The sequence below is a fragment of the Oncorhynchus clarkii genome, chromosome 18 (genome assembly GCF_045791955.1).
Source record: "Oncorhynchus clarkii lewisi isolate Uvic-CL-2024 chromosome 18, UVic_Ocla_1.0, whole genome shotgun sequence".
Taxonomy (NCBI): Eukaryota; Metazoa; Chordata; class Actinopteri; order Salmoniformes; family Salmonidae; genus Oncorhynchus; species Oncorhynchus clarkii.
This window is the reverse complement of record NC_092164.1, coordinates 59,198,261-59,217,708: the sequence shown is the minus strand read 5'-3', so window position 1 is coordinate 59,217,708 and position 19,448 is coordinate 59,198,261. Positions and strand designations below refer to the sequence as shown.

The 19,448-nt window shown below is 50.1% G+C and overlaps 1 protein-coding gene and 1 pseudogene across 1 annotated transcript in view; both read left to right on the top strand.

Annotated features, from left to right (window-relative positions):
* The window catches only part of LOC139372746 (UPF0711 protein C18orf21 homolog), a 24,986-nt gene extending 23,851 nt beyond the window's left edge, over positions 1-1,135 (top strand). Inside the window, exon 6 of the mRNA XM_071112542.1 lies at positions 16-1,135. Within this exon, the coding sequence (XP_070968643.1) occupies positions 16-169 (154 nt within the window). The 3' untranslated portion in view covers positions 170-1,135. The remainder of the gene's footprint in view (positions 1-15) is intronic.
* Positions 463-19,448, top strand: LOC139372384 (retinitis pigmentosa 9 protein homolog; annotated as a pseudogene).

Genomic DNA, 19,448 nt, shown 5'->3' with positions numbered 1-19,448 from the left:
TTCCTGTATTTTCAGGTCAACCTCTAAGACCCCCGGTTCCTCCTCGGCCTCAAAGCCTGCAAGTGTGAAGAAGTTGGCCTTCTCCCGCCTCAAGAGGTTCCTCATGCTGGAGGACAACCAAAAGACCAAGACCAAGGGAGGACTCAAAGACTTCCTCTCCTCCCTCTGAATGACTGACACTGGGCTCTGTTGCATGGGCCCAAGAGTCAGCCATGACACTGAACCAGTCTCTCTCTGGCCTGCTTAGAATGATCCTGCTGGAATTCAGAACAACAAGGTTATAGGGGGGAGGAGTCGGCTGTCAGTCAATAAGCGCCACAGCGCCACCTGTTGAGAGAATTAAAGGGGCATGTTTTTTTTCTTCTTCACAAGCCACCCCCCATCTGCCCCTGAGGTCCCCCTTCCGTAGAGCTGTCCCAACTGGGAATGGTCCCACATCACTCAGGAATTCCACTGTCCCAAATGGATGGTGGGAGTGGCATCGGAATCAAAGCTCTCTTCCATGGCATTTATGATGAGGCAAGCAAAATAAATTGTTTGGAGTTATAGGATGTTTTGATTTGAGAGGGTGATTTTTATTTGTTACAATCACATTTATGATAAATAGGACTTAGTTAATGCTTGAGTTTCATACTACTTTATTACTTGGTTGTTGTCCTCTGGTTTAAATTTTTTTCTGGGTTTATTTTGGGGAACTCCACAGGGCATGTCTTCTTGAAACTCTCCCTCTTGTTAGATCACCAGCCAGGTAGGGCTGATCATTTGTTACCATCTTATGATCACTGTGCCAAACACATGTTTGTTTACTGATGGTTTTGAGAATCATATTTGGGTGAATCGGACACAGGCGATAGGCCTGAAACTTGTGATGCGATATAACTACATTTTTTTATTTTACAATAGTTCTGTTTCTTGTTATTGATGGTTTTCATTTTTTTACCTGTTAGTAAGTTCATATTCACAATACTATTAGACTGCATGTTGTAATGGCTGCTTTGATCCAACACAATTTATAACAAAGATTTTATTTGGTTGTAATTAATCCAATGTGTGGGTCTGTATCATTGCATGTAATCCTGAATTACCTCACATTTATATTCCTTTGCTTCTCTGAAATAAACTTTCTCAATTGAAATATTTCTGTGTTGAATGATAGAACACATGAAGATACAGTGCCTTCTGAAAGTATTCAGACCCCTTGACATTTTCCACATTGTTAGGTTACAGCCTTACTCTAAAATGGATACATTTGTTTTTTTCCCTCTAATCAATCTACACACACTATCCCATAATGACAAAGCAAAAACAGGTTAACATTTTTTCTACTTTAATAAAAAGTTTAAAAAACATCACATTTACAAAATAATTCAGACTCTGTACTCAGTACTTTGTTGAAGGCCCTTTGGCAGCAATTACAGCCTTGAGTCTTGGTTATGACGCTACAAGCTTGGTACACCTGTATTTGGGGAGTTTCTCCCATCCTTCTCTGCAGATCTTGCAGGTTGGATGGGGAGCGTCGCTGCACAGCTATTTTCAGGTCTCTCCAAAGATGTTCTATTGGGTTCAAGTCCGGGCTCTGGCTGGGCAACTCAAGGACATTGAGACTTGTCCCGAAGCCACTCCTGTTGTCTTTGCTGTGTGCTTAGTGTCATTTTCCTGTTGGAAGGTGAATCTTCGCCCCAGTCTGAGGTCCTGAGCACTCTTGAGCAGGTTTTCATCAAGGATCTCTGTACATTGCTCTGTTCATCTTTCCCTTGATCCTGACTAGCCTCATAGTCCCTGCCGCTGAAAAACATCCCCACACCATGATGCTGCCACCACCATGCTTTACCGTAGGGATGGTGCCAGGTTTCCTCCAGACGTGACGCTTGGCATTCAGGCCAAAGAGTTCAGTCTTGGTTTTATCAGACCAGAGAATCTTGTTTCTCATGGTCTGAGAGTCCTTTGGGTGCCTTTTGGCAAACTCAAAGCGGGCTGTCGTGCCTTTTTACTGAGGAGTGGCTTCCATCTGGCCACTTTACCATAAAGGCCTGATTGGTGGAGTGCTGCAGAGATGGTTGTCCTTCTGGAAGGTTCTCCCATCTCCATAGAGGAAGTCTAGAGCTCTGTCAGACCAGGTTCTTCTCCCCCAATTGCTCCGTTTGGCCAGGTGGCCAGCTGTAGGAAGAGTCTTGGTGGTTCCAAACTTCCATTTAAGAATGATGGAGGCCACTATGTTCTTGGGGACCTTGAATGCTGCAGAAGTTCTTGGTACCCTTCACCAGATCTGTTTTTTGACACTACTGTGGTGGAGGTCTGCGGACAATTCCTTCGACCTCATGGCTTGGTTTTAGCTCTGACATGCACTGTCAACTTTTGGACTTTATATAGTCAGGTTTGTACTTTTCCAAATCATGTCCAATCAATTGAATTTACCACAGGTGGACTCCAATCAAGTTGTAGAAACATCTCTAGGATGATCAATGGAAACAGGATGCACCTGAGCTCATTTTCGAGTCTCATAGCAAAGGGTCTAAAAACTTACGTAAATAAGGTATGTTTTTTATGTTCAATAAATATGCAACGATTTCTAGAAACCTGTTTTCACTTTTCATTATGGGGTATTGTGTGTAGATTGAGTTTTTTTCAAAATATATTTTTTATCCATTTTAGTTTCCGAAGGCACTAAGTCGACTGTCGACTGTGCAGGACGTTGCAATGTATTCACAGTGGCAGTTTTCAGAAAACAGAAGTCTCTCATTAAGTGCTAGAAATAACACTTTTTAAAGGGTACTTGTTTTTGATACATGGTACATGTTTTGAACACGGTTTGTTTACAATAAAATTGTTTACAAACAATGGAGGAAAGCAAGTTTATGGGTTTTGCCAGTTGAACTGTTCATGATACATTTTTAAGTTATATATATATATATATACACACTGCTCAAAAAAATAAAGGGAACACTTAAACAACACAATGTAACTCCAAGTCAATCACACTTCTGTGAAATCAAACTGTCCACTAAGGAAGCAACACTGATTGACAAATTTCACATGCTGTTGTGCAAATGGAATAGACAACAGGTGTAAATTATAGGCAATTAGCAAGACACCCCCAATAAAGGAGTGGTTCTGCAGGGGGTGACCACAGACCACTTCTCAGTTCCTATGCTTCCTGGCTGATGTTTTGGTTACTTTTGAATGCTGGCGGTGCTTTCACTCTAGTGGTAGCATGAATCGGAGTCTACAACCCACACAAGTGGCTCAGGTAGTGCAGCTCATCCAGGATGGCACATCAATGCGAGCAGTGGCAAGAAGGTTTTCTGTGTCTGTCAGCGTAGTGTCCAGAGCATGGAGGCACTACCAGGAGACAGGCAAGTACATCAGGAGAGGTGGAGGAGGCCGTAGGAGGGCAACAACCCAGCAGCAGGACCGCTACCTCCGCCTTTGTGCAAGGAGGAGCACTGCCAGAGCCCTGCAAAATGACCTCCAGCAGGCCACAAATGTGCATGTGTCTGCTCAAATGGTCAGAAACAGGCTCCATGAGGGTGGTATGAGGGCCCAATGTCCACAGGTGGGGGTTGTGCTTACAGCCCAACACCGTGCAGGACGTTTGGCATTTGTCAGAGAACACCAAGATTGGCAAATTCGCCACTGGTGCCCTGTGCTCTTCACAGATGAAAGCAGGTTCACACTGAGCACGTGACAGACGTGACAGAGTCTGGAGACGCCGTGGAGAACGTTCTGCTGCCTGCAACATCCTCCAGCATGACCGGTTTGGCGGTGGGTCAGTCATGGTGTGGGGTGGCATTTCTTTGGGGGGCCGCACAGCCCTCCATGTGCTCGCCAGAGGTAGTCTGACTGCCATTAGGTGCCGAGATGAGATCCTCAGACCCCTTGTGAGACCATATGCTGGCGCGGTTGGCCCTGGGTTCCTCCTAATGCAAGACAATGCTCGACCTCATGTGGCTGGAGTGTGTCAGCAGTTCCTGCAAGAGGAAGGCATTGATGCTATGGACTGGCCCGCCTGTTCCCCAGACCTGAATCCAATTGAGCACATCTGGGACATCATGTCTCGCTCCATCCACCAACGCCACGTTGCACCACAGACTGTCCAGGAGTTGGCGGATGCTTTAGTCCAGGTCTGGGAGGAGATCCCTCAGGAGACCATCCGCCACCTCATCAGGAGCATGTCCAGGCGTTGTAGGGAGGTCATACATGCACGTGGAGGCCACACACTACTGAGCCTCGTTTTGACTTGTTTTAAGGACATTACATCAAAGTTGGATCAGCCTGTAGTGTGGTTTTCCACTTTCATTTTGAGTGTGACTCCAAATCCAGACCTCTATGGGTTGATAAATTTGATTTCCATTGATAATTTTTGTGTGATTTTGTTGTCAGCACATTCAACTATGTAAAGAAAAAAGTATTTAATAAGAATATTTCATTCATTCAGATCTAGGATGTGTTATTTTAGCGTTCCCTTTATTTTTTTGAGCAGTGTATATTTTTAGTCATTGATTCTTGAAGAATATAATTCATTTAAGAGTCCAAAAATAGATGTATCTATCCTGGGCTGCCCCTTCAATACCTCTACATACAGACTGTTTATAAGCACATTATAGAGTTGATTCTACAGTTGGTAGCTGGAAATACTCTCGGGTAACTGCAATACAACTCAAAAGAAGGGTACAGTATGAATACTTTATAAACCACTACAGACCTCACCTTTTTATTCAAAGTATAGTCCTGGCTGTATATGATAATACGCAAATAAACACCTGCGCAAACCCGGCATAGATATTAAAACCAGGGTGAAAACAGCCTCAATTGGGACCAGGCATGCTCGACTCTCTCTGAGATGTAGACGGCGCTGCGATGGCATGTGCAATCAGAAGCAGAAAATAACTACGCTTGTCCCGAGTGTATTGGTGTTCGAGAAATCGTATCAAACTGAAATTAAAGGGTTATTTTATTAACACAGTTATCCAATGTCGTTGCAAAGTCTAGTCGAAAGAGATCGCTAATCTCGGAGGACAGAGGGGACCGCAAAAGGCACAATGAATCAAAACACGCTGTGGAAAAACTCAAGAAACAAGCGACAAAAACTGAACCAAGAAGTGCAAAAGCTGAAGCATGTGAAGACGTAAGTAAACCACACGTGCTTCGGTGGTAACGAACTTGTGGATGAATAAAACATAACAGTGTAGTTGATCGGCCTTGTGATTTACCAAGAAACTGCCTATCATTGTTATATTACTGTAGCTTTCAGCAAAGACAATTTAACTAGATCGGTTCTGTAGCATGGCTCGACAAGGTGCTTTGCCCCTGACTTGAACAGGGGTACCTACCTAAACACAAAGTATATTATCATATTTATTCTCACCACCATTGTTTTCTTTTCCCCTCTATACAGTTATGAAAAACCTCCTGGATTCATTAGGGTATAGTAAGGGCAGGTCATTATGACTGCTCACTGCCAGGTAAATCATTACTGTGGTAGATGAGCTGTAGCTAGCTAGCTATCAGTAAAGGGATTGCTATGGAAACTGGAATATGTGTCACCTTGCTTCTACTTGAAACACAGGGGCTGTTTTTTTTAGGAAGACTACAAACCAGAGGACTGTATTCCTGCTGATCCAGGAAATGAGGATGCTAGAGACTTCCTGGCTCAGGCCCCCACCTAGGGGCTGTGGATGCCTCAGGGGAAGGGGGTGAAAGTGATGCAGTGTGAGTAGAAACACACAGTTATTATGTGGCACCCTGGGGCCTGCTAAAAAGTCATCACATGTTATTTGTCACATGCATGACTACATCCGGTGTCGACCTTACTGTGAAATGCTTGCTTACAAGCCCTTAACCAACAATGCAGTTCAATAAAGAGTTAAGAACATATTTACTAAATAAACAAAAGCTAAAAAATAAAATAATAAGTAACAATAAAATAACAAGGCTATATACAGGGGGTACCGGTACCAAGTCAATGTGCAGGGGTACATGTTAGTCCAGGTCATTTGTACATGTAGGTAGGGGTGCAGTGACTATGCATAGATAATAAACAGCAAGTAGCAGCAGTGTAAAAACAAAGGAGGGGGTCAATGTAAATAGTCCGGTGGCCATTTGATTCATTGTTCAGCAGTCTTATGGCTTGGGGGTAGAAGCTTTTAAAGGAGCCTTTTGGACTTAGACTTGGTGCTCCGGTACCGTGCAGTAGCAGAGAGAACAGTCTATAGACTGAGGTCTTTTCCAATGTTTTGGGCCTTCCTCTGCATTATATAGTGAAAAGGGTGCCATTTGAGATGAATACCTACCAGGGGAGGACGGCTCACAATAATGTCCGGAACAGAGCAAATTTAATGGCATCATGGAAACCATCAGTGTGCTGAAGATGAAGGAGGACGAGAAGAGGAAGCCACTCTAGACAATTGAGATGCACCCTAAAATGTAGGTAACACAGGAGGTTGGTGGCACCTTAATTGGGGATGTGTTTGATATATTTCATACCTTTCCACTTAATCCACTCCAGCCTTTACCACGAGCCCGTCCTCCCCAATTAAGGTGTCACCAACCTCCTGTGATAACTACATTTTAGGGTGCATCTCAATAGTCTAAAGTGGCTTCCTCTCTTCATCCTCCTTCAACTACAGCACACTGATGTGAAATAACCGTAAAAGAACGTAGTGCTTCTGCGACTGACTGGGATTAAATAGACACTCCTTTATAAGTGGGTCACTATCACAGATCTAGAAAATGTACAGCTTGAAGTGGGCAGAGGTCCATCCATGCTTGTGTGATCATGTACTGCGCTCTATTGAAGTATAGCAGACAGACAAAGAGAGTTGTCTTCACCACTGGATAGTCCTGGTCCTTATCCTCTCAATACTGTCACTTAAATCCAACCCCACTGAGAGAGACAGGAGAGTGGCTATGGGTTCGTCTCAAATGGCACCCTATTCGCTATCTAGTGCATTACTTTTGATCATGGTACACTCATAGGGCTCTGGTCAAAATAATTGCACTATAAAGGGAATTAAGTGGCGTTTGGGACACACTCTAGGCTTAGCTTGATAGACCCATCCCTTTTGAATGAGCTCAGGGTCACGTCGGTGTAGCAGAGATTCACATCTGTTCTGCTTGTCCCTCAAAGAATAAAGGCTGCCCCCCCCCCCCCCGTGTTCTTCATAAAGCGTACTAGGTTAGTCTACATTCCTGTGGAATTACAAAGTCTTACCTGTTCCACATAATACTTTTAGAAAATGTTTGACTATTTATTCCTTTTGATTTTGAATTGCATTTAGATGTAGGCTAAGGGATGAACAGGTGTATATGAATCTATTCCACGTTCCAACACTAGCTTGTTTTGGTGATTTCTTAGAGAGCAGGAGGGAGTGTGCTTGTGGTACCAACATGACACTTCTCCCTTGTGCAGGTTGGAGATGCAGCGTTATGGACACAGGACGGGGGACCGAGAGTGTCCCTTCTTCATCAAAGGAAACCAGAACCTGGAGCAGTTCAGAGTGGTGAGTCTCCTCCATCTTTCAACTCATCTCGGTTAACCCAGAACTAAAGTCGTGTGTAATTGGTCAGCTGCTCTATGAAGTTCTGGGTCCATACGTGTTAAGAGATGCTAGAACGAGGAGCTCCACCCTCTCTCTTTGCAAGTTACTGGCAAGTCTATGGGCCGAATTGTCCCCTAACATTCCTATGGGCCGAATTATCCCCTACCATTCCTGTGGGCTGAATTGTCCCCTACCCTTCCTGTGGGCCGAATTGTCCCCTACCATTCCTGTGGGCTGAATTGTCCCCTACCCTTCCTGTGGGCCGAATTGTCCCCTACCCTTCCTGTGGGCTGAATTGTCCCCTACCCTTCCTGTGGGCCGAATTGTCCCCTACCCTTCCTGTGGGCCGAATTGTCCCCTACCCTTCCTGTGGGCTGAATTGTCCCCTACTCTTCCTGTGGGCTGAATTGTCCCCTACCCTTCCTGTGGGCTGAATTGTCCCCTACCCTTCCTGTGGGCCGAATTGTCCCCTACCCTTCCTGTGGGCCGAATTGTCCCCTGCCATTCCTGTGTGCCGAATTGTCCCCTGCCATTCCTGTGTGCCGAATTGTCCCCTACCATTCCTGTGGGCCGAATTGTCCCCTACCATTCCTGTGGGCCGAATTGTCCCCTACCATTCCTGTGGGCCGAATTGTCCCCTACCCTTCCTGTGGGACGAATTGTCCCCTGCCCTTCCTGTGGGCTGAATTGTCCCCTACCCTTCCTGTGGGCTGAATTGTCCCCCCACCATTCCTATGGGCTAAATTGTCCCCTACCCTTCCTGTGGGCTGAATTGTCCCCTACCCTTCCTGTGGGCTGAATTGTCCCCCACCATTCCTATGGGCTGAATTGTCCCCCGCACTTCCCGTGGGCTGAATTGTCCCCCGCACTTCCTGTGGGCTGAATTTTCCCCCGCCCTTCCTGTGGGCTGAATTGTCCCCTACCCTTCCGAAACGTGAACGATGCTACACACCTACAAAATCGTGGTTTGTTCAAATAATCAAAGATGCAAACCATTTATGTTTACCTAATCTGCCCACAAGAGATTATTTAAACTAATCATCAAGCCTTTTGACTAGTTGAATATAATGTGTTGTCTCAAACCAAAAAATGTGTCCCTAGGACTAGGATTGGTCCTGTCTCAACCATAACCTTGTGGGAACGTCTGCTCCTGGTCTCAACCATAACCTCGTGGGGACGTCTGCTCCTGGTCCCAACCATAACCTGGCGGGGAGGTCTGCTCCTGGTCCCAACCATAACCTGGTCCCAACCATAACCTGGTCCCAACCATAACCTCGTGGGGACGTCTGCTCCTGGTCCCAACCATAACCTTGTGGGAACGTCTGCTCCTGGTCCCAACCATAACCTTGTGGGAACGTCTGCTCCTGGTCCCAACCATAACCTCGTGGGGACGTCTGCTCCTTGTCCCAACCATAACCTGGTCCCAACCATAACCTGGTCCCAACCATAACCTGGTGGGGAGGTCTGCTCCTGGTCCCAACCATAACCTGGTCCCAACCATAACCTTGTGGGGACGTCTGCTCCTGGTCCCAACCATAACCTTGTGGGGACGTCTGCCCCTGGTCCCAACCATAATCTCGTGGGGACGTCTGCTCCTGGTCCCAACCATAACCTCGTGGGGACGTCTTCCCCTGGTCCCAACCATAACCTGGTCCCAACCATAACCTGGTGGGGAGGTCTGCTCCTGGTCCCAACCATAACCTGGTCCCAACCATAACCTCGTGGGGACGTCTGCTCCTGGTCCCAACCATAACCTCGTGGGGACGTCTGCCCCTGGTCCCAACCATAATCTCGTGGGAACGTCTGCTCCTGGTCCCAACCATAACCTCGTGGGGACGTCTGCTCCTTGTCCCAACCATAACCTGGTCCCAACCATAACCTGGTCCCAACCATAACCTGGTGGGGAGGTCTGCTCCTGGTCCCAACCATAACCTGGTCCCAACCATAACCTCGTGGGGACGTCTGCTCCTGGTCCCAACCATAACCTGGCGGGCAGGTCTGCTCCTGGTCCCAACCATAACCTTGTGGGGAGGTCTGCTCCTGGTCCCAACCATAACCTGGTCCCAACCATAACCTGGTCCCAACCATAACCTGGTCCCAACCATAACCTCGTGGGGACGTCTGCTCCTTGTCCCAACCATAACCTGGTCCCAACCATAACCTGGTCCCAACCATAACCTCATGGGGACGTCTGCTCCTTGTCCCAACCATAACCTGGTCCCAACCATAACCTGGTCCCAACCATAACCTCGTGGGAACGTCTGCTCCTTGTCCCAACCATAACCTGGTCCCAACCATAACCTGGTGGGGAGGTCTGCTCCTGGTCCCAACCATAACCTGGTCCCAACCATAACCTGGTCCCAACCATAACCTGGCGGGGAGGTCTAGGTGCCTGACTGCCTTGGACCATGAGCATGCTTGCTTGATGCAACTGGATACAGTAAGGGTGCGTCCCAAATCACACCCGTTTCCCCATTTGTGCACTACTTTTGACCAGGGCCCATAGGGATTTGGTCAAAAGTAGTGCACTACATTGGGAAATGGGTGGCATTTGGGATGCAACCAGCATCTCTATCCTCTGAAGCTGGATGGTTCTGGACTCAACAGATTCACACAGTGCAGTTGTTCTGTAGCCCTGCTTGCTACGATGCCACTGCAATGATTAACATAAGTGCAAGCGTATCCTATTTTTATACATTCCATTGTGATACAACAACCGGATTTTAAAATGCTGATGTGGCAGAGGAGAGCATTGAATGGGGGGGAATAATGTTGCCTAAGAGCAGTAGCTGAATGGCGTTTTATCTCGCCATGCTTGTTATCATTGGAGTGTTTGCAATGTGTGTTATGCTGTACATTTAGTAAAGAAGTACCTAAACCATCTCTTTCTTGTAGGCACACGAAGACCCAATGTACGACATGATCAGAGAAAACAAACAGAATGAAAAATAAACTACCTTCTGGTTTTATTATCAACATTCTGTTTGGATAGATGTCTCCTCTGCTGTTTAGATATATGTCTCCTCTGCTGTTTGGATAGATGTCTCCTCTGCTGTTTGGATAGATGTCTCCTCTGCTGTTTAGATAGATGTCTCCTCTGCTGTTTGGATAGATGTCTCCTCTGCTGTTTGGATAGATGTCTCCTCTGCTGTTTGGATAGATGTCTCCTCTGCTGTTTAGATAGATGTCTCCTCTGCTGTTTAGATAGATGTCTCCTCTGCTGTTTAGATAGATGTCTACTCTGCTGTTTAGATAGATGTCTCCTCTGCTGTTTAGATAGATGTCTCCTCTGCTGTTTGGATAGATGTCTCCTCTGCTGTTTGGATAGATGTCTCCTCTGCTGTTTAGATAGATGTCTCCTCTGCTGTTTAGATAGATGTCTCCTCTGCTGTTTAGATAGATGTCTCCTCTGCTGTTTGGATAGATGTCTCCTCTGCTGTTTGGATAGATGTCTCCTCTGCTGTTTGGATAGATGTCTCCTCTGCTGTTTGGATAGATGTCTCCTCTGCTGTTTGGATAGATGTCTCCTCTGCTGTTTGGATATATGTCTCCTCTGCTGTTTAGATAGATGTCTCCTCTGCTGTTTAGATAGATGTCTCCTCTGCTGTGTAGATAGATGTCTCCTCTGCTGTGTAGATAGATGTCTCCTCTGCTGTTTGGATAGATGTCTCCTCTGCTGTTTGGATAGATGTCTCCTCTGCTGTTTGGATAGATGTCTCCTCTGCTGTTTAGATAGATGTCTACTCTGCTGTTTAGATAGATGTCTCCTCTGCTGTTTAGATAGATGTCTCCTCTGCTGTTTGGATAGATGTCTCCTCTGCTGTTTGGAGGTGATCATAGTTAATGTAGTCTGGACTGTATACTGTGCTGTATGGAGGTGATCATAGTTAATGTAGTCTGGACTGTATACTGTGCTGTATGGAGGTGATCATAGTTAATGTAGTCTGGACTGTATACTGTGCTGTTTGGAGGTGATCATAGTTAATGTAGTCTGGACTGTATACTGTGCTGTTTGGAGGTGATCATAGTTAATGTAGTCTGGACTGTATACTGTGCTGTTTGGAGGTGATCATAGTTAATGTAGTCTGGACTGTATACTGTGCTGTTTGGAGGTGATCATAGTTAATGTAGTCTGGACTGTATACTGTGCTGTTTGGAGGTGATCATAGTTAATGTAGTCTGGACTGTATACTGTGCTGTTTGGAGGTGATCATAGTTATGGTAGTCTGGACTGTATACTGTGCTGTTTGGAGGTGATCATAGTTAATGTAGTCTGGACTGTATACTGTGCTGTATGGAGGTGATCATAGTTAATGTAGTCTGGACTGTATACTGTGCTGTTTGGAGGTGATCATAGTTAATGTAGTCTGGACTGTATACTGTGCTGTTTGGAGGTGATCATAGTTAATGTAGTCTGGACTGTATACTGTGCTGTATGGAGGTGATCATAGTTATTGTAGTCTGGACTGTATACTGTGCTGTTTGGAGGTGATCATAGTTAATGTAGTCTGGACTGTATACTGTGCTGTATGGAGGTGATCATAGTTAATGTAGTCTGGACTGTATACTGTGCTGTATGGAGGTGATCATAGTTATTGTAGTCTGGACTGTATACTGTGCTGTATGGAGGTGATCATAGTTATTGTAGTCTGGACTGTATACTGTGCATAGGGCTCTTTTAAAAGGACAGTTCTTCTGTAACTTGTCTTTGTTACATCAATTCAGAAAAGCAATTTTGCAGCACGGACACAGGGGACCTAACGATTATTGTTGTTTTTCTCCCAACACTGCTGATGCTAAGCTGTGGTGATCATCGGCTTCTGTAGACTGTTACTTTCCAGTTAGTTCCAGTAAATGTGTCATTCGAGTGAACGATCCCTTTCATTTTCCAACTGTTTCAATCAGAATTGTTTATTATTAAATGAGAGCCTTTGAGCACAGAACAACCAACAACCAACTAATGTGAAATTAAAGGCTGTCATCAAAGGACACACCCCCTGGGTCATCGGAGGACACCCCCCTGGTCATCTGAGGACACCCCCTGGGTCATCGGAGGACACCCCCTGGGTCATCGGAGGACACCCCCCCTGGTCATCTGAGGACACCCCCTGGGTCATCGGAGGACACACCCCCCTGGTCATCTGAGGACACCCCCCTGGTCATCGGAGGACACACTGAAGTCAACGCCCTAATTGAATTTGATTAAATCGATCACATCCTGATAGCTGTCAGAGCACTAAATCAAACGGGTGAATAAAAGTATGTTTAAAAATGGTTCTGAACGACGTTGAAAGTGAACTTGGGTGTCTGGGGAGAAGTTTGAAAGTGCCATCTGAGCTGATGAAAGTGTAACATGCGATGTATGATAGGAGAGAGGCCGAGTGTGTTCCACAGGATCTTATGAGCTGATCAAATGAATGCTATGATGATGTGAGAGACGGAGTGAAATGTGACAGTGGTAGACAGAGCCCAATGAGCTCTAGTGCACTAGATAGGGAAACAGCCTTGGCAAAAGGACCCACGAGTTAACTCCGCTCTGCCTCACAGTCCTTGCCTTGAACAGTCCTAATGATTACTTCACTGTCCTCTGGGTGGATGATGTCAACGTGGATGAGAACAATGCTCCTCCAGCTCCACAGATGAATTATTAATGAAGCTTGGGAACAGCCGTGTTGGAAGTTTGGGTTGTTTTCAGTGTCTTGCAACTTGAACAAGCGCTCTTGTTTCTCTCTGAGCATACCGAATCAATGGAAATGTAACGTTTTGGGCTAATCAAAGAACAGGGAGGCCTCTGTCTCTGTTTGATCATTGGGTTTCTTGATATATTCATATTTTATTGCTGGCTACTCTGCTGGCTGCCTGAAACAAGATCTATCTCTGTCTCGCTCTCTCTGTCTCGCTCTCTCTGTCTCGCTCTCTCTGTCTCACTCTCTTGGTCTCTGTCTCGCTCTCTGTCTCGCTCTCTCCGTCTCCCTCTCGCACTTTCCGTCTCCATCTCGCTCTCTCTGTCTCCCTCTCTGTCTCCCTCTCTCTCGCTCCCTCGGTCTCCCTCTCGCTCGCCCTCTCGCTCTCCCTCTCCGTCTCCCTCTCCGTCTTACTTTCCGTCTCGCTCTCCGTCTCGCTCTTTCTGTCTCCCTCTCGCTCTCTCTGCCTCCCTCTCCGTCTCCCTCTTGCTCTCTCCATCTGCCTTTCGCTCTCTCCCTCGCTCTCCGTCTCGCTCTTTGTCTCGCTCTCTCTGTCTCCCTCTCGCTCTCTCTGTTTCCCTCTCGCTCTCTCTGTTTCCCTCTCGCTCTCTCTGTTTCCCTCTCGCTCTCTCTGTTTCCCTCTCGCTCTCCCTCTGTCTCGCTCTCCGTCTCCCTCTCGCTCTCCCTCTGTCTCGCTCTCCGTCTCGCTCTCTCGGTCTCCCTCTCGCTCTCCCTCTTTGTTTCCCTCTCGCTCTTTCTGTTTCCCTCTCACTCTCCCTCCGTCTCGCTCTCTCTGTCTCGCACTCCCTCTGTCTCGCTCTCTCTGTCTCGCTCTCTCTGTCTCCCTCTCTGTCTCGCTCTCCCTCTCTGTCTCCCTCTCGCTCTACCTCTCTGTCTCCCTCTCTGTCTCCCTCTCTGTCTCCCTCTCGCTCTCCCTCTCTGTCTCCCTCTCGCTCTCTGTCTTACTCTCGCTCTACCTCTCCATCTCCCTCTCTGTCTCGCTCTCGCTCTCTGTCTCCCTCTCGCTCTCTCTGTCTCACTCTCGCTCTACCTCTCCATCTCCCTCTCTGTCTCGCTCTCGCTCTCTGTCTCCCTCTCGCTCTCTCTGTCTCCCTCTCGCTCTCTCGGTCTCCCTCTCGCTCTCTCGGTCTCCCTCTCTGCCTCCCTCTCGGCCTCCCTCTCGCTCTCCCTCTCCCTCTCGGCCTCCCTCTCGCTCTCTCGGTCTCGCTCTCGCTTTCCGTCACTCTCTCCCTCTCACTCTCTCTGTCTCCCTCTCGCTTTCTCCGTCTCCCTCTCGCTCTCTCCGTCTCCCTCTCGGTCTCCCTCTCGCTCTCTGTCTCCCTCTCACTCTCTGTCTCCCTCTCGCTCTCTGTCTCCCTCTCTCTCTCTCCCTCTCCCTCTCGGCCTCCCTCTCGCTCTCTCGGTCTCGCTCTCGCTTTCCGTCTCGCTCTCGCTCTCACTCTCTCTGTCTCCCTCTCGCTTTCTCCGTCTCCCTCTGGCTCTCTCCGTCTCCCTCTCGGTCTCCCTCTCGCTCTCTGTCTCCCTCTCGCTCTCTGTCTCGCTCTCTGTCTCGCTCTCTCCGTCTCCCTCTCGCTCTCTGTCTCGCTCTCTCCGTCTCCCACTCACTCTTTGTCTCCCTCTCACTTTCTCCGTCTCCCCCTCGCTCTCTCCATCTCCCTCTCGCTCTCAGTCTCCCTCTCGGTCTCTCCGTCTCCCTCTCGCTCTCAGTCTCCCTCTCGCTCTCAGTCTCCCTCTCGCTCTCTCCATCTGCCTTTCGCTCTCTCCCTCGCTCTCCGTCTCGCTCTTTGTCTCGCTCTCTCTGTCTCCCTCTCGCTCTCTCTGTTTCCCTCTCGCTCTCTCTGTTTCCCTCTCGCTCTCTCTGTTTCCCTCTCGCTCTCTCTGTTTCCCTCTCGCTCTCCCTCTGTCTCGCTCTCCGTCTCCCTCTCGCTCTCCCTCTGTCTCGCTCTCCGTCTCGCTCTCTCGGTCTCCCTCTCGCTCTCCCTCTTTGTTTCCCTCTCGCTCTTTCTGTTTCCCTCTCACTCTCCCTCCGTCTCGCTCTCTCTGTCTCGCACTCCCTCTGTCTCGCTCTCTCTGTCTCGCTCTCTCTGTCTCCCTCTCTGTCTCGCTCTCCCTCTCTGTCTCCCTCTCGCTCTACCTCTCTGTCTCCCTCTCTGTCTCCCTCTCTGTCTCCCTCTCGCTCTCCCTCTCTGTCTCCCTCTCGCTCTCTGTCTTACTCTCGCTCTACCTCTCCATCTCCCTCTCTGTCTCGCTCTCGCTCTCTGTCTCCCTCTCGCTCTCTCTGTCTCACTCTCGCTCTACCTCTCCATCTCCCTCTCTGTCTCGCTCTCGCTCTCTGTCTCCCTCTCGCTCTCTCTGTCTCCCTCTCGCTCTCTCGGTCTCCCTCTCGCTCTCTCGGTCTCCCTCTCTGCCTCCCTCTCGGCCTCCCTCTCGCTCTCCCTCTCCCTCTCGGCCTCCCTCTCGCTCTCTCGGTCTCGCTCTCGCTTTCCGTCACTCTCTCCCTCTCACTCTCTCTGTCTCCCTCTCGCTTTCTCCGTCTCCCTCTCGCTCTCTCCGTCTCCCTCTCGGTCTCCCTCTCGCTCTCTGTCTCCCTCTCACTCTCTGTCTCCCTCTCGCTCTCTGTCTCCCTCTCGCTCTCTCCCTCTCCCTCTCGGCCTCCCTCTCGCTCTCTCGGTCTCGCTCTCGCTTTCCGTCTCGCTCTCCCTCTCACTCTCTCTGTCTCCCTCTCGCTTTCTCCGTCTCCCTCTTGCTCTCTCCGTCTCCCTCTCGGTCTCCCTCTCGCTCTCTGTCTCCCTCTCGCTCTCTGTCTCGCTCTCTGTCTCGCTCTCTCCGTCTCCCTCTCGCTCTCTGTCTCGCTCTCTCCGTCTCCCACTCACTCTTTGTCTCCCTCTCACTTTCTCCGTCTCCCCCTCGCTCTCTCCATCTCCCTCTCGCTCTCAGTCTCCCTCTCGGTCTCTCCGTCTCCCTCTCGCTCTCAGTCTCCCTCTCGCTCTCAGTCTCCCTCTCGCTCTCTCCGTCTCCCTCTCGCTCTCAGTCTCCCTCTCGCTCTCTCCGTCTCCCTCTCGCTCTCAGTCTCCCTCTCGCTCTCAGTCTCCCTCTCGCTCTCTCCGTCTCCCTCTCGCTCTCAGTCTCCCTCTCGCTCTCTCCGTCTCCCTCTCGCTCTCTCGCTCTCCCTCTCACTCTCCCTCTCCAACTCCCTCTCACTCTCTCCGTCTCCCTCTCCCTCTCCAACTCCCTCTCGCTCTCTCCGTCTCACTCTCCCTCTCCAACTCCCTCTCACTCTCTCCGTCTCCCTCTCACTCTCCCTCTCCGTCTCCCTCTCGCTCTCTCCGTCTCCCTCTCACTCTCCATCTCCAACTCCCTCTCACTCTCTCCGTCTCCCTCTCACTCTCCCTCTCCAACTCCCTCTCACTCTCCCCGTCTCCCTCTCACTCTCCCTCTCCAACTCCCTCTCGCTCTCTCCGTCTCCCTCTCACTCTCCCTCTCCAACTCCCTCTCACTCTCTGTCTCCCTCTCACTCTCCCTCTCCAACTCCCTCTCGCTCTCTCCGTCTCCCTCTCACTCTCCCTCTCCGTCTCCCTCTCACTCTCTCTGTCTCCCTCTCACTCTCCCTCTCCAACTCCATCTTACTCTCTCCGTCTCCCTCTCACTCTCCCTCTCCAACTCCCTCTCGCTCTCTCCGTCTCACTCTCCCTCTCCAACTCCCTCTCGCTCTCTCCGTCTCACTCTCCCTCGCTCTCTCCGTCTCCCTCTCACTCCCCCTCTCCAACTCCCTCTCGCTCTCTCCCTCTCGCTCTGTCCGTCTCCCTCTCGCTCTCTCCCTCTCGCTCTCTCCCTCTCGCTCTGTCCGCCTCCCTCTCACTCTCTCGGTCTCGCTGTCTCGGTCTCGCTCTCGGTCTCCCTCTCGCTCTCTCGGTCTCGGTCTCCCTCTCGCTCTCTCTGTCTCCCTCTTACTCCCTCCGTCTCCCTCTCGCTCTCTCCGTCTCCCTCTCACTCTCCATCTCCGTCTCACTCTCCCTCTCCAACTCCCTCTCACTCTCTCCGTCTCCCTCTCACTCTCCCTCTCCAACTCCCTCTCGCTCTCTCCGTCTCCCTCTCACTCTCCCTCTCCAACTCCCTCTCACTCTCTGTCTCACTCTCCCTCTCCAACTCCCTCTCGCTCTCTCCGTCTCCCTCTCACTCTCCCTCTCCGTCTCCCTCTCACTCTCTCTGTCTCCCTCTCACTCTCCCTCTCCAACTCCATCTCACTCTCTCCGTCTCCCTCTCACTCTCCCTCTCCAACTCCCTCTCGCTCTCTCCGTCTCACTCTCCCTCTCCAACTCCCTCTCGCTCTCTTCGTCTCACTCTCCCTCGCTCTCTCCGTCTCCCTCTCACTCCCCCTCTCCAACTCCCTCTCGCTCTCTCCCTCTCGCTCTGTCCGTCTCCCTCTCGCTCTCTCGCTCTCTCCCTCTCCTCGCTCTCTCGGTCTCGGTCTCCCTCTCGCTCTCTCGGTCTCGGTCTCCCTCTCGCTCTCTCTGTCTCCCTCTTACTCCCTCTGTCTCCCTCTCGGTCTCCGTCTCCCTCTCGCTCTCTGTCGCCCTCTTGCTCTCCGTCTCGCTCTCCAACTCCCTCTCGCTCTCTCCGTCTCCCTCTCACTCTCCCTCTCCAACTCCCTCTCGCTCTCTCCGTCTCCCTCTCACTCTCCCTCTCCGTCTCCCTCTCGCTCTCTCCGTCTCACTCTCCCTCGCTCTTTTTCTTGCTCTCTGTCTCGCTCTCTCCGTCTCGCTCTCTCCCTCTCGTTCTCTCTCTCTCGCTCTCTCCCTCTCGCTCTGTCCGTCTCCCTCTCGCTCTCTCCCTCTCGCTCTCTCGCTCTGTCCATCTCCCTCTCGCTCTCTCCCTCTCGCTCTTTCCGTCTCCCTCTCTCCCTCTCGCTCTCTCCCTCTCGCTCTCTCCCTCTCGCTCTCTCCCTCTCCCTCTCTCCCTCTCGCTCTGTCCGTCTCGCTCTCTCTCTCTCGCTCTCTCCCTCTCGCTCTGTCCGTCTCCCTCTCACTCTCTCGGTCTCGCTGTCTCGGTCTCGCTCTCGGTCTCCCTCTCGCTCTCTCGGTCTCGGTCTCCCTCTCGCTCTCTCTGTCTCCCTCTTACTCCCTCTGTCTCCCTCTCGGTCTCCGTCTCCCTCTCGCTCTCTGTCGCCCTCTTGCTCTCCGTCTCGCTCTCCGTCTCCCTCTCGCTCTCTCTATATCGCTCTCTCCATCTCGCTCTCTGTCTTGTTCTCTCTGTTTCTCTCTCGCTCTGTCTCGGTCTCTCTCTCGATGACCCACTTTAGCACCAGCTGAAAACACCTTTCAGCCCATCCTAATCCCCATATGACACATACTCAGTACTCACCAGCTGTCAGCTGACAATCGCTGATAATATACTTGATTCACAACCAGGGACACTTCTGAGTGAATGAGTGGAAATCTGAGATGGCTTCTGATTCTGGAGGGAAAAGTCAGACGTTAGGAGGACATGATGTTTGTGTGTCTGATGAAACATATTTCACCTTTCAGAAGATACTGTGTGTCAGTTTCACACCTTGCCCCTCTGCTCGAATGGTTCTAACCCATCTGACTCTCTTCCCTCCCTTCTACCCCCTCTGTCTCTCCAACTCCCACTCCCTGTCTCCCCCCGGCCACCCACTCTCTCTCTCTCCACCCCCCACTCTCTCTCCAACCCCCACCCCCCACTCTCTCTCTCTCTCCACCCCCCACTCTCTCTCTCCAACCCCCACCCCCCACTCTCTCTCTCCAACCCCACTCTCTCTCCAACCCCATCCCCGCTCACTCTCTCTCTCTCTCCACCCCCACTCTCTCTCTCTCTCCAACCCCCACCCCCCACTCTCTCTCTCCAACCCCACTCTCTCTCCTACCCCTACTCCCACCTACCTCCCTCCAGGATCCAGCAGCTGCAGCAGCTCCTGCAGGATGCTACCTCTTCCTCTGACAGCTCCTCCTCCACCAGAGAGCAAGAAGAGGAAACACAAGGAAAAGAAAGAAAAGAAGAAAAAGAAACACCACAAGTTCTCCAAAACCAGTGACTGTTCTGAGTCTGACTGAGCCGTTGGAACCTTCCTGGATTGTTCTTGCAGGGAGAGGTGACTAAACTACACTGCAGTGTCTGTCAGTCAGTGAGCGGCTACGGTGGTTCTTACCCAATGGCTCAGTGTCGCTTCAATGGTGCACTATGAAGT